At 44.7% G+C, this 21,137-nt stretch overlaps 2 protein-coding genes and 1 pseudogene across 2 annotated transcripts; 2 read left to right on the forward strand and 1 right to left on the reverse strand.

The window, feature by feature from the left end:
• Positions 1–3,219: 3,219 nt before the first annotated feature.
• On the forward strand, positions 3,220–10,785 carry LOC109780959 (uncharacterized). Its single transcript, XM_020339537.4, has 5 exons — positions 3,220–3,572; positions 4,188–4,234; positions 5,335–5,550; positions 6,489–6,590; positions 10,404–10,785. Exons 1-5 carry the CDS (start codon positions 3,347–3,349, stop codon positions 10,533–10,535), a joined length of 723 nt encoding a protein of 240 aa, XP_020195126.1. The 5' UTR covers positions 3,220–3,346; the 3' UTR covers positions 10,536–10,785.
• Positions 10,786–10,968: 183 nt separating this feature from the next.
• On the forward strand, positions 10,969–12,021 carry LOC109780958 (GDSL esterase/lipase At4g01130-like; annotated as a pseudogene).
• A 395-nt stretch (positions 12,022–12,416) lies between these two features.
• LOC109780960 (histone H3.2-like) lies at positions 12,417–13,056 on the reverse strand. The gene has a single exon (XM_020339538.4). The coding sequence runs from the start codon at positions 12,991–12,993 to the stop codon at positions 12,583–12,585; it is 411 nt and encodes a 136-aa protein (XP_020195127.1). The 5' UTR covers positions 12,994–13,056; the 3' UTR covers positions 12,417–12,582.
• Positions 13,057–21,137: the final 8,081 nt, after the last annotated feature.

Raw genomic sequence — 21,137 nt, forward strand, 5'->3', positions numbered from 1 at the left:
AAGTAAGTACAGCACCCAAGCACCGGTCCACCCACATATGAAATTATCAAAGTACCGAACGCGGATCATATGAGCATGATGAAAACTAGCTTGACATTAATTCCCATGTGTCCTCGGGAGCGCTTTGCTTTATATAAGAGTTCGTCCAGGCTTGTCCTTTGCTACAAAAAGGATTGGGCCACCTTGCTGCACTTTAGTTACATTTGTTACTTGTTACCCATTACGAATTATCTTATCACAAAACTATCTGTTACCGATAATTTCAGTGCTTGCAGAGAATACCTTGCTGAAAACCGCTTGTCATTTCCTTCTGCTCCTTGTTGGGTTCAACACTATTACTTATCGAAAGGACTACGATAGATCCCCTATACTTGTGGGTCATCAAGACTCTTTTCTGGTGCCGTTGCCGGGGAGTGAAGTGCCTTTGGTAAGTGGAATTTGGTAAGGAAACATTTATATTATGTGCTGAAATTTGCTGTCACTTGTTATTATGGAAAATAATCCTTTGAGGGGCTTGTTCGGGGTATCTTCACCTCGACCGGAAGCACAAAGAATTGCCCCTCAACCTACTGAACCTCTAAAAATATTTATTATGAAATTCCTTCGGGTATGATAGAGAAACTGCTGGCTAATCCTTATGCAGGAGATGGAACATTACATCCTGATATGCATCTAATCTATGTGGATGAAGTTTGTGGATTATTTAAGCTTGCAGGTTTGCTCGAGGATGAAGTCAAGAAGAAGGTCTTTCCTTTATCTTTGAAGGAGAAGGCATTGACATGGTATAGGCTATGTGATGATATTGGATCATGGAACTACAACCGATTGAAATTGGAATTTCATCAGAAGTTTTATCCTATGCATCTGGTTCATCGTGATCGGAATTATATTTATAATTTTTGGCCTCATGAAGGAGAAAGTATCGCTCAAACTTGGGGGAGGCTTAAGTCAATGTTATATTCATGCCCCAATCATGAGCTCTCAAAAGAAATTATTATTCAAAACTTTTATGCTCGGCTTTCTCGTAATGATCAATCCATGCTCGATACTTCTTGTATTGGTTCTTTTATGAAGAAGACTATTGAATTCAAATGGGATTTATTGGAGAGAATTAAATGCAACTGTGAAGATTGGGAACTCGACGAAGGTAAGGAGTCAGGTATAAACCTTAAGTTTCATTGTGTTAAATCTTTATGGATACCGATGCTTTTCGTGAATTTAGCACTAAATATGGACTTGACTCTGAGATAGTAGCTTCTTTCTGTGAATCATTTGCTACTAATGTTGATCTCCCTAACGATAAGTGGTTTAAATATCATCCTCCCATTGAAATAAAAGTAGTAGAACCTATTAAAGTTGAAGAAGAAACTATTACTTATAATGTTGATCCTGTCATTCCTACTTCTTATATTGAGAAACCATCTTTCCCTGTTAGAATAAAGGAACCTGCTAAAGCTTCAACTGTGGTTCGTGATGTTTGCTAGAACTACGTCGGTATTTTCCCAAAGAGGAAGGGATGATGCAGCACAGCAATGGTAAGTATTTCCCTCAATGATGAGACTAAGGTTATCAAACCAGTAGGAGAACCAAGCTGGTCCAACGATAAGCTGGTGGGTGTCCACACAAGGAGGTGGCATTCAATACCCACCTGATGAACTTCCTCAATGGCAAGACCTTGAAAGGTGCCTTCTTTGAGAACTACAAGCCACACACCAACCTCCCAGACGTCATCAAGATGTACATGAGGAAGGAGCCGGAGCTGGAGAAGTTCATCACACACGTTGGACGTTTCTAACAGGTCAAATTGTGTTCATCATTCTAAAGAGGATGGACTCCTGCTTCACGAGGTTGGATGATTAGATTGAGCTTCTTTTGTCATGTCCCTTGCTACTTTTAGATTTGGTGCTTGAGAAACATAAGAAAAATGCTTATAAGATCTTCCCTCAGGTAATAATGTAATAGTTGTGAGACACCATGTGTTGAGCTCTTTTTTGTCACAAAGAACGAACATTGTTTTGTGTTGTCGTACAGTTTGGTCTTTATTTTAAGTGTGTCTACAACACTTGCCAGCAGCCAGCAGTCTTTTGTTACTTTGTACATGAACGTTTTGCACAGTAATGTCTACAGTTTCTCTGTTTTTCTTTTGCACATCAGCTTCTCTATTAATGTCGATGTTTTTCTTTTTTTTTACTGAATATCGGTGTCTCCATAGCACATTGCAAATCAGTTCTGATATTTTGTCATCTTTTTGTTTGCAGTTAGCCATTCTTTTACTCACCAATCGTAAAAAATAGTACTCCCTCCATCCGAAAAAAGCTTGTCCCTCAAATAAATGTATCTAGCACCAAGTTAGCATTAGATACATCCATTTGAAAGACTAGCTTGGGACAAGTTTTTTCGGACGGAGGGAGTAGATATTTCAAGTCCAAATTCTATGTGCAAAGTGGTGATCTAAAAAAAACATCATCTAGCGAGCCAAGTGGAGTGTCCACTGTAGGCCTAAAGTCCAAGAGGATCTTGACATGCATGATCTTGAGAGAAAAACACTAGCCTCCTGCAAATGGCATCTGGTCTATTATAATGAACATCTTATGCTATAAGTGCGCAAAAAATCACAATAATATGTATACTACAACTACTATAACTTTTTAGATAAAATAAAATTGTACATAATTACATATAGTTAACTTTCAAATAAAATACTTACACAGCATTGCGTCAATACCTAACATTCCGTATTAAAAAGACGGGTGCGGCAACGCGCGCCAACGATGATCTAGTACGGTATGCAAACTGAACCGAGAATAGTCCCGTCGCAGACTAAGGCATAGCCTAGTGATGGGGAGGGGTTGATGCCTTCCCACCCGTCCAGGTTCAAGGCATGGTACTTGCAAATTGGGTTTGTTGCACCAATTATACTGTAGGGGTTCCTTTACAGTCTTTTCTATAAAAAAAAAGTCCCGTCCGCTCATAATGCCATGCCCAGAAAAAACAATGGTTTTTTTTCATCTGTTTTTTTATGGGTTTTTTTCATCTGTTATTGGCTCGCTACGGCCCCTTGACCGGTGGCCCGCACGGCCCATCGGGGCAAGAGAAAACGTCGCGCTTTGCTTGGGGCCGAGTGCGCGAAGGGCCCTTGATGGGCCGCTCTTTACCGTCAGCACCGCGTGCCTGGGTCCGTATAATTTTTTTTTTCTAGGGAAGCCGTAATTCCGTGTACACTTTCTTTCTTCCCCGACGAAGACGAACACGACTCCGCTCCATCGCTAGCCCTCCAAAGTCCAAACCGCGTTCCCCCGACCGATCGCCCGGTGACCCCACCACCACCACCCCCGCGCCGGCGCCGATGGACTACGAATTCCGCAGCCGGTCGGGCTCCGGCTCCTACGGCGGAGCCGGCGGGGGCGGGGGCGGGGGCGGCTCGTCCCTCTACCCGCGCGTCGGCCAGCCCGCCCACGGCGCCGCCGGCCCACCGCCGCAGCGGGCCGCGCCGTACCTCCACGCCACGGCAGCCCCCTCGTCCCCCGCCGCCCCGCCCCCCGCTCCGTCCTCCTCGTCGTCCTCCGCATCCAGTAATTCCCTCTCCCTTCAGTCTGTACTGCTTGGAAGCCATACGGTCGATGGGTGCCTTGGTTGGTGGGCTGTTCGGTAGCCGAGAACCCGCGTGCTCCGTGCTGTATCGAGTAGGGTTCACTAGATCTTTCGTTCGATCGAACTGAGAGTGGCTTCGTGCGCGTTAGATCAGCGGATCTCTTATTTGAGTTTTGATTTAAGAGGCCCTGATTGGAAAGTGGAATTGAACGATCTAGACCTGAAACCCAGGTAGTTTTACCTGAGTTTGTCATTGGACTTTTATAACCCCTATCATTTCTCGTATACCCGGCATATGTGTGTGCTTAAACTTGTTCAGCTAGCAATTTCCCCCAAATTGACCATTACATGTGTGTAACTTAATTTAGCTTGTCAGGGCATGCTTCCTTGCGAAGAAGGGATTCATGCTGAAAATTGAAAAATATTGGGAGACATTGGTTAGACTTGGAATTGATATACAGAGAAGGGAGTGCCTGCTTGTATATATTTTACTGTTGCTATCATGCCAGACTAACAAACTGCCCAATATTGTGCCCTTCTGTACTGTTATTGAGAACAGTTCATGGTTACTAACGTAATTCATTGTTTCGCTGCAGTGGGCATACAAGTTGTTATAAAGCCAGAATATCGGATAACCCCTCCTGTAAGTTATATGATTTCTTATTCAATCACTACTTTCCTGTTCTCTTATGCAAGAGCTGACAATCTACTTTGCTACCAAAAAAGTTGTATTAATGAGTAATGACTGAGTTCAGTTTTCGTTCTCCATTGTTAAGAGTGTTGCTCCAAAAAAATGCTGTTTCGTATTTAAATGGGTGCCTTTAACTTCTGTGCATTGGCTGGACATCAACATACTACCATGAGTGTTCACTTTGTTTTCTATTGCCAGTTATTCTACTTGGGATTGTGAGAAATAGTACTCCTTGGAGTAGTGAATAAATTGTGATGCATTCGAGCAAGATATTTTAGCTAATAACTAATTGTTCTTCATGTATGTTTATGTCCTCATTTAGTGCATGGGTATGTGCTAGAAATGTACAAACGAGTGCTTGTTAGCAACTTAGCATCATACGGTCAGCGAGGAGTCAGCTTTAGCTGTTAATTAGTGCCCTTGGTGATCTTAATCACCGCTGATTAGTTTTAGTGGTTTTTCTTTTTTATCCTAGGCTCTACGTGCCATGTGGGTCCGGACCCACATATAATAGACAGTGAGGAGGTTTTGTTAAGTTTGCAGGGGCATCTCAGGTTCTCCTGATCCATTCCATTGTGAGCAGACTAATTGAAATATAGATGGTGTAGCTTGTTCCATACTGATGGCATATCTAAACACTGGATGCAACATATGTCTGAATGGAAGTAAGGAGTAAGGAATACATGGAAATAGTCTTGTTATGGTTCACAGTAGAAGAACTTGCATGCGACTTATGTTAGATAATTTTATTTTAGTTGGGTGGCCACCCTTGCTGTTGTAACTATTTCAGACTTTGATCGTAGAATGTTGGTGTGATAGTTAATAGTATGGGTTAAAATGTACGAGGGCATGATTCACCAGTTTTGTGGGTTCCCTCAAAACTCATCCTATTCTGTTCATTCCCTAGAGAAGCATCCCGCCATTCTGCAAACGTGTATGCTTATACAAGGCATATACTCTTTGTTATAAAGGCATGCGCTGCTTTTTTATTTACCCTTCCCCTCGTAACGTTTGGATAATTGGCACCCTTTTAATTAGTGTTATGTTTTCAGCCTCAGTTGGCACCACAGATGGTAGAAGTTCCCCGCAGCACCTTTAACTTTGATTTTGAGTATGAAAGAAAGATTCTTGCGGAGGCAGAGAAGGAAAACCCCAACTGGGGGAAGTTTGTAATTGAAAGGCAGACGCCACCACCACCACCACCACCACAACAACAACAACCACAGCCGCCAAGAGGGCCAAGACACTCAACATCCTCTACTTCTATGGTAAACAATATCTCTCACTTGCCCCATCCCTCTCTGCCAAAGCAGTAATACATTAATATGGTGAAATCATGTATTGTAATTACAACAATCTTTGCAGTCTGGTCTAGCAACACCTCTTATGTTGGTTCTTTTTATGCCCTTTTCTGTTAGACTCAACTTGAATCCACTTTCTCATGTACATAGTTGCTTTTTGCTTGGATTTTCTATTAGCTCGAACTGGATGCCACTTTTAACCTTAAGCAGGGGAAGAGACTCGCCTGGGGCTGCCATGGCCTATGACTGAAAATCCATTTAAATATACCTTGAAAATTGCAAGAAAATCATGTGGGTATACTGGTTAAGCTAGTTTAGCCTCAGGCCTATGCCTGTGCTTGTTGTTCTATCCATTCTAAGTTCTAACTTTTTGAAATAGTTGTCTCTATGGCAGAAAAGGCTTGCCTACTTAGAGCATTGCAAGAAAATTATGTTGTTAAGCCCACAACCTTAAGTTATGTAGTGAAGTCCGTGCTATCCATTGCCAGCTTGCTACCAAGGGTCTGCTACTTTTTATTAAAAATAAAAAGATTGGTTATACTCTCTCTGTTCCAAATTATTCTAAGTCCTAGCTTTGTCCTAAGTCAAACTTCTTTAAGTTTGACCAAGTTTTTATATAATATATGAAAATCTACTGCACGAAATAAGTTTCATTAGATTCATCATAAATATATTTTTGTAGTATATAAATTTGATGTTGTAGATATTAGCACATTTCTCTGTAGTCTATTTTATGACTCTGCTAGAGGTTCCTCACCTCCTTTGCATCCCTAACTTAGCTGTGTCATTCCACATGATAAATGCATGCCAGATGTTTATAACAGTTGGGTATATTCATTGAAGTCTTTAGTGTAGTCGTGTACCTCTGAATACTTGTTTTTCTTTCTGTTTTGTCCCTTTTTCAGGCTACCCCAGGAGATCCACTTGTGGAGAAGTACATGTCTATGGGGCTTGGACGTGAAGCTGTTTCATTTGCTGTGCTAAATTATGGAGATAACCCAACGAAGGCATGATCTTTCTCTTTTATCTTGTCCTTTAGCAATACTATCTTTCATCATCATCAATTACAAAAAAAACAATGATTTGCTGTATTATGTGACTGTATCGGTGAACCAATACTATCTTTCATTGTGGCCAATCACATAGGTACAAACAGCTAATGGCTTTTACAGTTAATTAGATGATACCCCGTGCGTTGCGGCGGGAATTTATGCAATTAATTTGCAAGGAAACAAATACCAACTATATTATATACATGTGATAGCAAATAATGTACTTATGTGGAAGTGTCATGTATGCGTTATCAGCACATCAAATGGTGTTTCGACCATTAAGGGAAAAAAATCAAGTCACCTAACAAAAGGTAACTTATAATAACTTAACGTTTCCTGTTCATACCTGAGGTTAGGCTAAAAGGTTTCGATTTCGTAGTATCATCTCAACCAATTAGATGTTGACAGAAGATGTTACAATCTTGGCCACATTTCGATATCACACATTTACAGATTTCCTGAATTACATAACAATAAAATATGAGTGTTACATTTATCGATATTCTGTGCATGTATATGAAAAAAGATGGCTATCATTAAATGTTCTTTCTGAAGTACAATCAGAAACCTCAAACTTGAATAACATAGACGTGACATGAAGCCCTCAAATGACCAAAAAAGAACTTAGCATACCAAGTTTGTTCTCGCCCTCCAATTCAGTCTGCATGCTGCCAGAAATATTAGATGGATTCCATATGAAACAAAAAAAATTGCTATCAGTAACTATTTGGGGAAAGAGGGATCACACTTGAGACAAAAAAAATGGTAGTTTGAGCTTTGCTGACAAAACAATGTGCAAATAACAGGCCATCAGAGAAAAAAAAATAATGCATCAAGATTAGATAATCAAATGGATGGGCCACTTTACCAGGTCTTTGATGTGTGAAGTAACCATCAAGAGCTAAGAGAGGCCTAGTCCGCAGAAAAAATGCAGAAAATCTAGGAAAGATAACATAGTGTTTCTAACTTTCTTCTAATGTAAGAAAAACATGCCAAATTCTTGGGTGTAAAAGAACATGTGATCATATTTCATCTCATTTTTACCCTCTTTCTGAGTTCGCACGAAAGAATTAAAATTCAATCCCTGCTTGACTGGATAAATCCACGTATAAATCAATAAGGAAAGTCACTACTTGTTGATTTAAATGTTCCGTACAAATGCCTATCGAAATAAAGAAAATGGAACTCTACCTTTTTAGAAAAAGGTAGGCTCAACCAATTCAGTATTTTCCATGTGAAGCAAGATTCATTTGGTTAAGATCACAAAACACACACTATTGTACCTATAAATTATTGGTCCAATAGTAGACACAAAGCAATGCAAAACAAAGGCATATAAACTATTAAGTTTCATTTAAGTAGCTGGAAGGACACAATAGTAACTGACATACTCACTGAATTAACCGCAATGCTACAACACTTGGAGAAACTGCATAAAACATTACGACGCTTAGGGTGTGTTTGGGAGCTTAAGTATTTTTGAAGTTTTGTAGGAATACTGTGGTTTCTGAAAAAACTTCAGTATTAAATACTTTGAGGTGTTTGGATAGAAAAAATACTGCAGTTTAAAAAACCATAGTATCTCAAAAACTGTGGTATTTTTGTAGTATTTGAAAAAGAGGTCGGGACCTCTTTTTTCAAAACTGAGAAACGCTGGCTCATTGGCCTCTCTGAGTCCATCTTCTTATGACCAATACTTGCTAGATGATAGATCTATCTGGCCAGAGTACACGCACAGATGACTTAGCGCCGACCGGAAACACGTACAGGGGTGTGTTGCTCCCGATCTCTTCCAGATATTTGACAGGTCGGCGAGCAGCCGTATAACGCTTCCAGGTTCCGTTTTCCTATGAGAGCCCTCGATCTTTATGCTCCGTCTTTGATGGATCACAACAGATAACTCACAATGTATACTAGCATGTAGGAGTAGTAGAGAACATGCTCATGCCCAGCATGCATACGGCGGCCGTTAGCCCGAGTTGATCCGGCCGTGAGTGCAGCTGAATTAGGTCCGGCTTTAGGTATGATCAAGATTATCCATGCAACGACAGAACAATCGGTCAGAATCAGAGAAACTTAATAAAATTGCCATTTGCCAAACGCCTTCACAGTTTTACCAAAACTGAGAAAAACTATGTTTTTTAGATACTAAAGTATTTATTGCCCACACATTAAAATACTGAGGTTTTGGAATACTGTGGTTTTGCCAAAACTGCGTTGCCAAACTAGGCCTTACCTTTGTGGGGAATACTTCATAGTTTCACACGCTTTAGCTTCACATTAAACATGATTGAATGGAAGAATGGATGCAAGCCAAGATGACATTGTGCTAGCTTATTATTTCTGAAGCTCTTCCTAATAATGTTGGCCTCAACAGCACACAAGCCAGCTAACCAAGTTTTGCACTTCTGCGGAAGGGAAAACCATAGTACATCTTACAGGCAACAACATCAGCACAGCTACAATAACAAAGTAACACATCTACATAATCTGTTTCCAATCCCTCACTGCCCCAGATCCATAAACAAAATTGAAGGGTGAATGTGAGGCTAATTAAATACTGAACCCCTACTTTGGTTACCATCAGCTGTAGCCTGTAGGTAGAGACAGGTTAGGCACGGTTGTGGCAGCACCTTCAGGATGCCAACGGCACCGTGGGACGTTGAGGACGGGCATGGCAGAGAGAAGAGGCTCCAATTGGGGTTAGCAGGATCCAAGCCTCCATCCTCGCGTGCAGGTGGGAGGATCCGCATGCGCTGGAGAGGTTGTGACGCCGACGGGGGCGCGGGAGTCGTCGCGCATGGAGGCGGCTCAAGATGGGCGCACCTAGTCTGCAGGGCAGCGGTGGGGTCCATATGTGTGCGTTGAAACCAACTCGATAGTTTCAATTCAACAACGGGTGGTCTGATTCTGGTGGAACCTACCAAAACCAACCTCTCCAATGGCGTCGGAGCTCCCTTGGCAGGAATCTATAATACCTAAATAGTTCATCCCCACACGGGAGGTAAGGACTGCGGTTCCACGGGAGTCTTCTCGACGAACCAAACGGGCGCCGGGGAAGGCAGATTGGCTCCCAGCCGTCGGGGAGAAATTGGTGTCTTTTTTTCTGGCGGAGATGGTGGTCGATCATTTTATTTTCGTTCAGGTAGGGAGGGTTAGTGGTTGACGGCTGGAAACAGCGAGACTGCTGGTATTCGTCGGTTATGTACTCGTCGCTGGTAATGGAACACACTGGGGAGAGGAGATGGCATGCTTGCTGATGCTGGTAACGGAACGCACTGAGGTGACGATGTGGCATGCTTGCTGATGTGGACGGGCTGCATGTGAAGAGAAATAAGATGGTGGGGATGAACTATTTAGGTATTATAGATTTGGTCCATTTTTGTGTGTGTGTGCGCCAGTGCCACGCACTAATCAATTGGAGAAGTGTACTGTGCTTGTCGTTCTATCCAGTCTAAGTTAAAACTTGTTGCGGTAGTTGTCTCTATGGGAGAAAATGCTTGCCTACTTAGAAATCCTCTTACCAAAAAAATTGATGTGGACAGTTATAAAAAAATGAGTAGAATAATTTCCGTTCTGGCTAAAGATGTAAATGACATAGTTTAGCGAGCAACAGTCTCATTTAGTAGTCGAACAATAGTATGCATGTGTGCTTCTGCCCTTTTATCTTCTGTATGCATGTAGTACAATTTTGTCCTGACGTTTCATTTTTGGTTGTGGTGGCAAAGCATAAACCTGGACTGGTGGTGTGTTTACCTTGTGGTGCAGGTGAAGGAGTTTGTGAAGGCCTACAACGCCCTCCACGAGATGGGGTTCACCTCCCGGAACGTCCCCGAGCTGCTGGCGATGCACGACAACGACCCCGACAAGGTTATCCAGCACCTGCTCAGCACGACATAGCATTGTCCATGATTCTCGTCTCCGCATATGTAGAGTGAGACAGGTCCCGCTTCTAGCCAACATTATGCCTACACCGCGTTCCCGAGGGCACCCCTCTCTTTCAAGAGGATTCGCGGCTGTACTAGCTGTAACTTGTAATGGAGTCTGGGGCGGTTCAGTGTCTGTCAGCTGCGACGGCCATGATTGGTGTGTCGCTATATTTCATCACAGTACGTTATTTTCCAGATGTGTGTGTATGTATTGTTGTGAAGATCTCGTGTGGGACTTCCTGCCAGTGGGAAGCTTATCATCCAGGCCTGCAGCTGCCCACCCTGCCAGCTCCATGGAAACGCTAGGACCAAGGACTACATGTATGTATGCTAGTTGGTGCAGCGACGTGCTTCCAAAACAGAAATGCACCATTGGATCCGGCTTTGGCCTAACCATATGCCCAATGCGGACCAAGCTAGACAAGCAAATTTCTCTGGAGATATACGCATGCATCTTCAGTAACGATGTACATCTGCAGTTTCGAAACGCAGATCTAACTCGATCAGTACGAGACGCAATCACATCTCGAGCCCAGCACCGCCGCTGTATAAGCATGGCAAGCTAGGCCACGCCGTCTTGCACGCGCACCACGACACCGCCATTGTGAGTGTGAGCTCACTCACTCGCACGTGGTTTTGCTCCCCCGAGATGAGTGTGAGCTCAGGCCATGGGGCTGCCGCTGCTGAGCCCCTACCTGCAGTCCGTCGGCTCCGACTTCCGACCGGCACGGCGCCAACTTCGCCACGCTCGCCTCCACGGCGCTGCTGCCCAACACCTCGCTCTTCGTCACCGGCATCAGCCCCTTCTCCCTCGCCATCCAGCTCCGGCAGATGAAGGAGCTCAGCGACAGAGCCATCGCCGCCGGCGGCACCAGTGGTAAAGGAAAAAATGTCCTGGCAAATAAAAAAAGTAGTGCACGGTCTGAATTTTCTGAATTTTACAGCTAAAACAGAGACTGGTCGTTCGGTTGGATTGCACTTTGCAGGCCAGCTTCCCCCGCCCAGTGTTTTCGGCGATTCTCTGTACACCATCGACATTGGCCAGAATGATTTCACCTCCAACCTGGCGTCCCAGGGCATCGAGGCTGTCAAGCGAACTCTTCCTTCAGTTATCAGCCAGATCTCACAGACGATACAGGTAATTTTGTGTAGTAGAAAACTAGAAATGGTCAAAATAATTGGCAAATCTGTCATGTGTGGCACCTGCTCAACTATTTGCAGGACTTGCACAGCACTGGTGGTGCTCGCAAGTTCATGGTGTTCAACATGGCGCCGATCGGGTGCTACCCGGCTTTTCTAGTGGAATACTCATCCAGATCGTTGCTGCCTACTCGTACCTACCTATGAATGAAGCACCTGCTCAACGAATGAAGAATAACAGAGCACCCCAGCAAAATCACCAAACCCATGGGAGAATAATCATTCCCAGGATGATACCATTGGCCAAACATAGCATCCAATCACAGAACTGGATTAACAAGATCTGAGAAATGCAGATGAAGTAGATCACATTCTTTGCAAATTTGAACTAACAAACACATATTTTAGAATCACATAATATGTAGCCACTTCACCTTCAGCTAGTCCACATCAACCAACCCAACTATAACTCAGAATCACATCAAACAGAGCCGAAGGCATAATTGGATTCACCGAATCCCTGTAGAAACGTGCAAAAAAACCTGAATCACACAGCGACCAAACAAAAATAACAGACCACGCCAGCAAAATCACAACACACATGGGACACTGCATCATGCATCCATGACTGCAACAGGGCTACATGCGGCAGGAACACCATTGCAGAATCACAGGGGAATGAAGTAGCAAACAGTAGAACTGGAGGGCAGAATTAGCATCACATGATAACTGAACTTCCATTGCCATTTCATTCGAACATCACGATCCATAGGAACAGACGACACATCATATCAACACCAACAAACAGAGGCACTCAACACACATTCGAATCACAGGACAAGAACAGATACTGCCCAGTATTACCGGCGACCCCAAATCTAGGCGCGCTCCCCGCGGATGCGGCGGGCGAGCTGTATGTCCTTGGGCATGATGGTGACGCGCTTGGCGTGGATGGCGCACAGGTTGGTGTCCTCGAACATGCCCACCAGGTACGCCTCGGCGGCCTCCTGCAGCGCGGAGACGGCGGAGCTCTGGAAGCGGAGGTCGGTCTTGAAGTCCTGCGCGATCTCCCGGACGAGGCGCTGGAAGGGGAGCTTGCGGATGAGCAGCTCCGTGCTCTTCTGGTACTTGCGGATCTCGCGGAGGGCGACGGTGCCGGGGCGGAAACGGTGGGGCTTCTTGACGCCGCCGGTGGCCGGCGCGGACTTGCGGGCCGCCTTGGTCGCCAGCTGCTTCCTCGGCGCCTTGCCGCCGGTGGACTTGCGCGCCGTCTGCTTTGTGCGGGCCATCGGCGCGGGTGGTGGTGGTGTCTTCTTGGGAGATCGGGTGCGGCGACGCTGTGATTTGTGAGGATTTGGGGCAGAGGTGGAGGGGTTAAGTAGGGGTGGGGAAATTTTGGAGGGTGGCGCGCGGCTGGAGCATTTCGGGAGGGAATTCCTGGTTTTGGACGGAATCTTGGCGCCACGGGGGAGGAAGCGCGTGAGACGTTGGATCGGGTAAAATGGACGTTGGAGATGTGTTTATGCGGGTTGGCCACGGATCGTGATCCGTGGAGCAACATGCCTCGCCTGTCTGTGCTATGAGCGGTTTTCCCTTTCTTTTTCAAAGTCGACCATTTACAACATGATTCATTCATTAAAAAGGATGAAATAGAGTTGTCAGATTAATGTATATAAAACTTGACAAAAATAACTAAAAACACGCCCACATGATAGGGAACCCTGACATAAGTGGCAATCAACAAGACCCACACACACACCACCGGCGTGAGGAGCAACGTCGGAGATGCCTACGAGTTGTCATCGTCGTCACTTCTCCCTGAGCAAACGGCTCTAACTTCACCAAGGACAACCAACCAAGAGCCCCAGGGACGAACAAATGCACTAGAAACATGTCGTCCTATGCCAAACAATCAGTCAACCGTGCCAAGGACTAGCCAGCTAGGACGATAATAAGTTCTGCTGGAGAAAGAAGCAAGTACTGTAAAACATAGGATATCATGGCCATTACACGTCATCCTGCGTCACCCCGCAACTATACAGCTCTGATTTTACACGTAGAGACAAGTCGACCGGTCGACGACACAGGACATGCCACTACCCCACTCCTCTTGTTGCCATCATCGTTGTCACACGAGTCACAACACCAACCAACCACACCGCACGATCAGGCACATCCAACACCAAGGAAGTGCATGTGGATCAAGAACTTCAAGACGACGCCCCAACGGGGGGGTGACGTTGGAGACACCTCTACCGCACGCCCCCGCGCGGGATCATGACTTTCCCCGAAGAGATTGATCCGGGGGTTGACGATACATGAACTCCTCAATGACGCCTCCAAGGAGGATAGAGACGCCCATGGGCGCCATCATCGTCGGGCGTTAGTCATCGGCCAGGCATTTGCCGAAGTAGCACAACCACCACCCCCTCGCAAAACGGCCAATGTCGATAGGCATCGCCACTAGCCCGCACACCACCTACACAAGAACCACGCGATCGCCACACAGGGTCATCATCTCCCATTTCGCCACGAACCAAAACCGACCAAGGCTGGCCGAAGCAGGCGTCTGCCTGAAAGTTCAATTATGCGCTTGATATGATTTTGGTATGTGATGACACACACTTTGTTTGGACTAATACGTTCTGTGAGTGTATCTCAGGTATTGATGTCATGCATGGTGGTTGATGGATGATCGTCGACCTCACACAACCCAGGAACGAAGATGGGGATCCTTGGCACCTTAGGGTAGTCTTTTGTGGTTATTGATCTGTAACATCCCAAATTTTCAATTTGGCATGTTATACATAGATCATCATTGCATATCATGTTTTATTGCATTTTGACAAATCCTCGATAAATCCTAAGCAACTCAAGGACCCTCGGAGAGAGTTGGGGATTTTCTCGAATTTTCATATTTGATTTTCATCAAATAACAAAACGAGGATTTTGGTTTTAATTATTTTCTCTCCGGAAAAATATTTCATTTTAAAAATAAACGAGAGGAGAAAATATGACTTCTCCAAAACAATTGAAATACTGGAGAAAAAGTGTTAAAATCATCTATTGGAATTTATTTGCAATTTTAATAGCATTAAAAATATTGCAAGTTTTCAAAAAAAAATATTTTGTGTTAAAAAAATGTTCACCCTATTCTAGATTTTCTAACTAGATGGGGAAAATTTGTTTTATCTTTTTTTGACTTTTATTTATTTTTCTATGATTTATTTTCCGCGGAATGTTTTAAAAAAAAATTACACTGCGCCCGACTGGGCCGAGCCCAGCCGAGCCGCAGGCCGGCCCGCCCCGCGTCGTCCTCTCCTCGCATGACGCCGCCGCCGCGCCGTGTCCATGGCGGACACGGGAACCCCGCCGCCGCACCTTGCCCCTCCCCCAAGCTGCTGCCCCCCTATATATATAGCCCCCCTCCTCTCACCTCACCTCGCCCGCCGCCGCCCGCACCCGCCTCGCTCGCCGCCGCCGGAGCCGAAGCCCGAGCCGCCGCCGCTCGCCGCACTCGCCGCCCCTCGCCACCCCGCGCACCCCCCCGAGCCCCGCCGCAACCGCCGCACCCCGCCGCCCTCGCCGGAGCAGCCGAGCCCCGCCCCCGACGAGGTACTGCCCCGTTCGTTGCCGGTTTTCTTAAAAAAACATTCGTTTTTTTTAAAAACCCTAGATCGGTTTTTTCGGTTTTATTATTTTGCGAGCGTTCACCGAACCGTTCGTTTTAATGAACGCGTTCGTCGGTTTTTCTCTATTAACGAACGTCCGTTCTTTAACCGTTCGTCCGTTTTTCTTTTTCGTCGGATTATTTCCACTATTTTCTTAGATTCGATTTCTGATCGAATCTTCGTTTCTGTTTAACTTCTCGCTCGTTTATCGGAATCAGGCGATTCAAGCGCCTAGAGTTTCGTCTCGAAATTCTCTTTACGTTTAATCTACTCAAACAAGTTTTTGCTACTGTAAAATTTGACCTAGATCCAGATTAGTAAACGAAGCTTGTTTCTTTCGCAGTTTGACTTGCGTTGCTTCTTTCGAATTGATTCTTTTTGCAAACCGGAGTTCTTAAGTTGAACTTTCTGGTTGGATCTTTCATTCAAGTTTTACCTGTGCATTAGATGAGTACTTATTGTTTGCTTGTTTGTTTGCGATAGAGTACCCGGAGTGTGCCGCTTGTTACTTCGAATCGCTAGGTTTTGCGGATCATCAGCAAGGCAAGTAACACTTTGATCATACCTTCCATACCCAGTTTTTACTGCATTAGATCTTTTCCTCAAACAATTGCATGATTAGGATCTGATTAAATTGTGGGTTCTGGGAAGTAGTTGAGGTAGTACCTATTACCTGTTTTATTATCAAACCCTTGGGAGTTACTTCTACGTTGCTATTATATTGCCATGCTATGCTCGTAGACGTGGATTTGGGTTTGAGTGATGTTCATGGCAGATGTGAGATTGATAATTAATGGTTTACCTAAGGTGGCAACTAAAACTCACGTCTGGGTGGATTGAGGCACCTGGAGAATCTAGTGTTGTCTGTTTGTATAAGGACCGCCACCCAGGCTCAAAGGGATCATAAGATTATTCATGCTAGAAACTTCCGTGTGCAGCCACAAGCTATTATGGGCTCTAGCATAGTTGAGTAGGTTACATGATCTCTTGAAGAGGTGGGCTAGCAGATGTAGGGGAAAGTAGGTGTACCGGTCCATCCAGAGTAAAGAGTGATTGTTTCTGAAAGACTGTGTCTCGGTCATCCGTTTCTCAAACACCATGCAGTGCGAGAAACAAAACGGAGGCGATCGAGTCTTGTGGGGAAAAGTGCGCAAACCTCTGCAGAGTGTACAAACTAATCATGGTTAGCCGTGTCCCCGGTTATGGACAACTTGAGTATCTAGTACCTGGATTATCATTTGAATCTCATCACCATGTTGCTTTTAATTAATTTTGTGGGTAAATGATGACACTTAATTGGGATTGAGTTGGAGGTACCTTCTCAATGTTTAACAACCACCATGATAGTTAAATAAAATTTATTCCTTTGAAGTAGGAAAAAATTGGCTTTTCACATAAAACTTAACCATAGAGCTTTCCACCAGCCATATATGCATGTAGTATAGTATTATTATTGTTCATTATTCTCTATGTGTTACATTGCCAGCATATTCTATGTGCTGACCCGTTTTCGGGCTGCAACGTTTCATGTTGCAGACTTTTCAGACGACGAGTAAGGTGCCTTAGGTCGTGGTCTTATACTCAGTGATGCCGCTGGAGTTGATGGACTCACTTATCTTCCAAGTCTTCCGCTGTTATCGTTTTAGATGGCCTTAAGCCATGTTTATCATACTTAATCTCTTTGGAGATATTCGATGTAATAAGTGTGTGATTGCTACTCTGTTATAAATCCTCCATTTGTACTGTGTGTGTCAGCATTACTGATCCATGGATGACACTGGTGCACAGCAGCACAGACCATTTGAGGTCTGGTCGCTACAAAGTTGGTATCAGAGCACACGCTGACTATAGGACACGACCACTAAGCTTAAGCCCTAGAAAGCTTCTCTCTTCTCATTTCTGACCCCTCTCCTTTTTTCTACTCTCTTAGGAATGGCGGATGCAAGGAGCAAGTTCATGCAACCAGATGAAGACACGCCTTTTGGTCGACACTTGAAGGAAGTCACCAAGTATTTGAACATAGGAATACCAAGCATCACCAGAACCTACAACGCCACATTACCCGAAGAGGAGAGCTGGAAGATTCAAGTTCACATTCCAGGAAGGACGTTTGTGCCAGTTACTGAACCCATAAGATTGGTTTTCGAAGCACCAACCTGGAGTTTAGGGAAGAGCATGGCCGCACACATCGCCATGGGACGCATTGGAGAAGTCTATCACCAGGAGCTTAAGGATACAATTTACCAAATTTGTGGACGCCGAGACGCGCAATGGGAGATGATCAGAACCAAGAAGGATGGATCAATTGCAGCTTTCATCCAGGAGCAAAACCAACATATTCGTCGCCAGGAGAACCAGATGTGCACGGACAAGGAAGAACTGAAGAAGGCATTAACCAAGATCAAGGAGCTCCAAGAAGAACTCAAGGCTACACGCGAGGATTATATGGAGGAAATCATCGCACTAGTAGGGAAGAATGACGACCTGGAGAAGAAGATTGGAGTATTCATGGGAAATCCAGTGCCAAAAGCAGAAGTCGACGAATGCACTTGTCCGGATAACTACATCATCATCGACGACACCGACTCGGAACCAAGTGAAGATGACTTTGTTGACGAAGCTGGAGCATACATCATGGAGTCTTCAACGGATCAGAATTTCTAGTAGACCACCATATCAGTAGTAGTTTTCCCCCATTTAATAGTATAGTTCAAGCACTTTGTAACGCTAGTTAGATCGATTGTTTTGCCTTGTTTGAATTGATTGAGTGATATTGATTGTATTTGTCTCATGAGCATATGGGTAGTGTTTTCTCTCTAGACCCCATTCTATTCTTAACTCTCATCTTTTCTAAACCTATCAGATGCCTCCGAGACGCGACACCGGATTTGTTTTCCCACCAGAGATCACCCAGTTGATTCAGCAACAGAATGCCCTAATGCAAGTGTTAGTGCAGAACCAAGGCAACAACAACAACAACCCACCGCCACCACCACCTGTTGATCACTTAGCCCGTTTCTTAAGGCTAAACCCGCCGGTGTTTTCCAGTAGCACCGAGCCGATTGTTGCAGATGATTGGCTCCGCAAAGTTGGAAGGGAGTTGACCACTGCATGATGCACATATGCGGAAAGAGTGCGTTTTGCCGCACATCAGCTTGATGGACCCGCAGCATCATGGTGGGAGAATTATACAGCCACGCACCCTATTGACACTGTCACATGGGACCAGTTTCAGCAAGCTTTCCGTACAGCTCATGTTTCAGCAGGAGCTATGGCTACGAAGAAGCGCGAGTTTCGCAACCTACGCCAAGGAGGACGCACCGTAGGCCAGTATGTGGAGGATTTCAGTAAGTTATCACGTTATGCACCAGATGACGTTGCTACAGATGCTGCCAAGCAGGAGAAATTTTTGGAAGGGCTGAACGATGAACTGAGTATGCAGTTGATGGTAGCAACCTTCAACAACTACCAGGAGCTGGTAGACAGAGCTCTCATGATTGAAGGGAAGCAACAGCAGATTGAAAACCGTAAGAGGAAGTATGGACAAGGGAAGTATAATTCCGGAGCTCAGCAGAAGCCACGATTTACCCCGAAGCCGGGAGGACAGTTTCAGCATACCCATGGAGGAGGTAGTTCGCACAACCATAATGGCTCCAAGAATGGTAATGGGAATGGAGGAAGCAACGGACAGAACCGCACCAACCCATCTACCCCAACCAAGAGGGATCTAAGCCACATTACTTGTTTCAAGTGCCAGAAGACTGGACATTATGCAACTGATTGTCCTGAAGCCCAAAATGGAAATGGCAATGGAAGCTCTGGGAAGAAGCCGAACCCGTTCAACAAAGGACATGTGAACCACGTGAGCATGGAGGAGGTTGAAGCTCAGCCGGATGCAGTAATAGGTAAGTTTTTGGTTAAGTCATTTACTGCAACCGTTCTTTTCGATACTGGTGCATCGCATTCATACATATCAAGGGGATTCGTGAATAAGTTTAAGATGTCCACCCAAGTTCTCAAAACCCCTATGTTAGTAACCTCGCCAGGAGCAGAGTATATGGCCAGCCAAGGATGTTTTCAGATACCATTGGCCATTGGTAGGCATGTTTTCCCATCAGACCTCATAGTATTGGAGTCGCAAGGTTTGGATGTAATTTTGGGAATGGATTGGCTATTGTTGTATGGAGGAAACATCGATTGTGTCAGCAAGACGATTTTGCTTACCACCCCGGAAGGAAAAAGGATCAAGTATGTATCCCGGCATATGCCGAAGAGGACTCAAGTGAATTCCTTATCAGGAGTTGTACAGGAGGAAGTACCAGTGGTGAAGGATTACCCGGATGTATTTCCAGAAGAGTTGCCAGGCATGCCACCAGATAGAGACATTGAGTTCTTGATTGAACTTTTTCCAGGCACAGGGCCAATATCTAAGAGACCGTACAGGATGCCCGCCAAAGATTTGGAGGAAATTAAGAAGCAGATCAAGGGGTTACTGGATAAAGGCTATATTCGCCCAAGTTCGTCACCTTGGGGATCACCAGTACTTCTAGTGGAGAAGAAAGATGGATCGCTGAGGATGGTTGTTGATTACCGAGGATTGAATGAAGTGACCATCAAAAACAAGTACCCGCTGCCGATGATCAATGATTTGTTTGACCGCCTACAAGGAGCTAAAGTATTTTTCAAGATCGATCTACGATCAGGATACCATCAGTTAAAGATTCGAGAGCAGGATATACCCAAGACGGCATTTACCACCAGATATGGATTGTATGAGTATACCGTTATGTCATTTGGTCTAACTAACGCACCTGCCTTTTTTATGAACATGATGAACAAAGTGTTTATGGAGTTTTTGGATAAGTTCGTCGTGGTGTTCATTGATGATATTTTAATCTTTTCCAAGGATGAGGAAGAGCATGAGGAGCATTTACGATTGGTACTTGAGAAGCTCAGAGAACATCAGTTATATGCCAAGTTCAGCAAATGTGAATTTTGGCTGAAAGAAGTTGGATTCCTCGGACATGTTATTTCTGGAGAAGGAATAGCAGTGGACCCTGCCAAGGTTGACACAGTGACAAGTTGGGAATCACCCACGACAGTTGGAGAAATCCGGAGTTTTCTTGGACTTGCAGGATACTACCAGAGATTCATCGAGAATTTCTCGAAGATTGCTAAGCCCATGACTGAGCTATTGAAGAAGGACACCAAATTCAATTGGACTGAGGAATGTGAAGCTAGTTTCCAAGAGTTGAAGAAACGATTGGTTACATCACCAGTGTTGATTCTGCCAGATCAACGCAAGGATTATGAAGTTTATTGTGACGCTTCTCGTCGAGGACTTGGAGCAGTGCTTATGCAGGAAGGAAAAGTTGTGTCATATGCTTCACGACAACTTAAACCCCATGAGAAGAATTATGCTACGCATGATTTGGAATTAGCAGCCGTGGTGCATGCATTGAAGACATGGAGACATTTTCTCATCGGAAACCATTGTGAGGTGTACACGGATCACAAGAGTTTGAAGTATATTTTCACGCAGAAGGAGTTAAATCTCAGACAGAGGAGATGGTTGGAGCTCATAAAGGACTATGATATGAGATTGCATTATCACCCAGGAAAGGCTAACGTAGTAGCAGACGCGTTGAGCCGCAAGAGTCATGTCAACACCCTCACGACAGGAGAGTTACCTCAGGAGTTAGCCGAGGACCTTCGCGAGCTATGTTTGGAGATAGTCCCAAGAGGCTATTTAGCGACATTGG

The sequence above is a fragment of the Aegilops tauschii genome, chromosome 7, assembly GCF_002575655.3.
Source record: "Aegilops tauschii subsp. strangulata cultivar AL8/78 chromosome 7, Aet v6.0, whole genome shotgun sequence".
NCBI classification, from domain to species: Eukaryota; Viridiplantae; Streptophyta; class Magnoliopsida; order Poales; family Poaceae; genus Aegilops; species Aegilops tauschii.

Bases quoted from the DNA above. Each gene is read 5' to 3' on its own strand.
- LOC109780960 (XM_020339538.4), bottom strand. From the start codon at position 12,993: ATGGCCCGCACAAAGCAGACGGCGCGCAAGTCCACCGGCGGCAAGGCG.
- LOC109780959 (XM_020339537.4), top strand. From the start codon at position 3,347: ATGGACTACGAATTCCGCAGCCGGTCGGGCTCCGGCTCCTACGGCGGA. The intron at 3,573-4,187 runs GTAATTCCCTCT...GTTTCGCTGCAG, and splicing joins CTCGTCGTCCTCCGCATCCA to TGGGCATACAAGTTGTTATA. The intron at 5,551-6,488 runs GTAAACAATATC...TCCCTTTTTCAG, and splicing joins CAACATCCTCTACTTCTATG to GCTACCCCAGGAGATCCACT.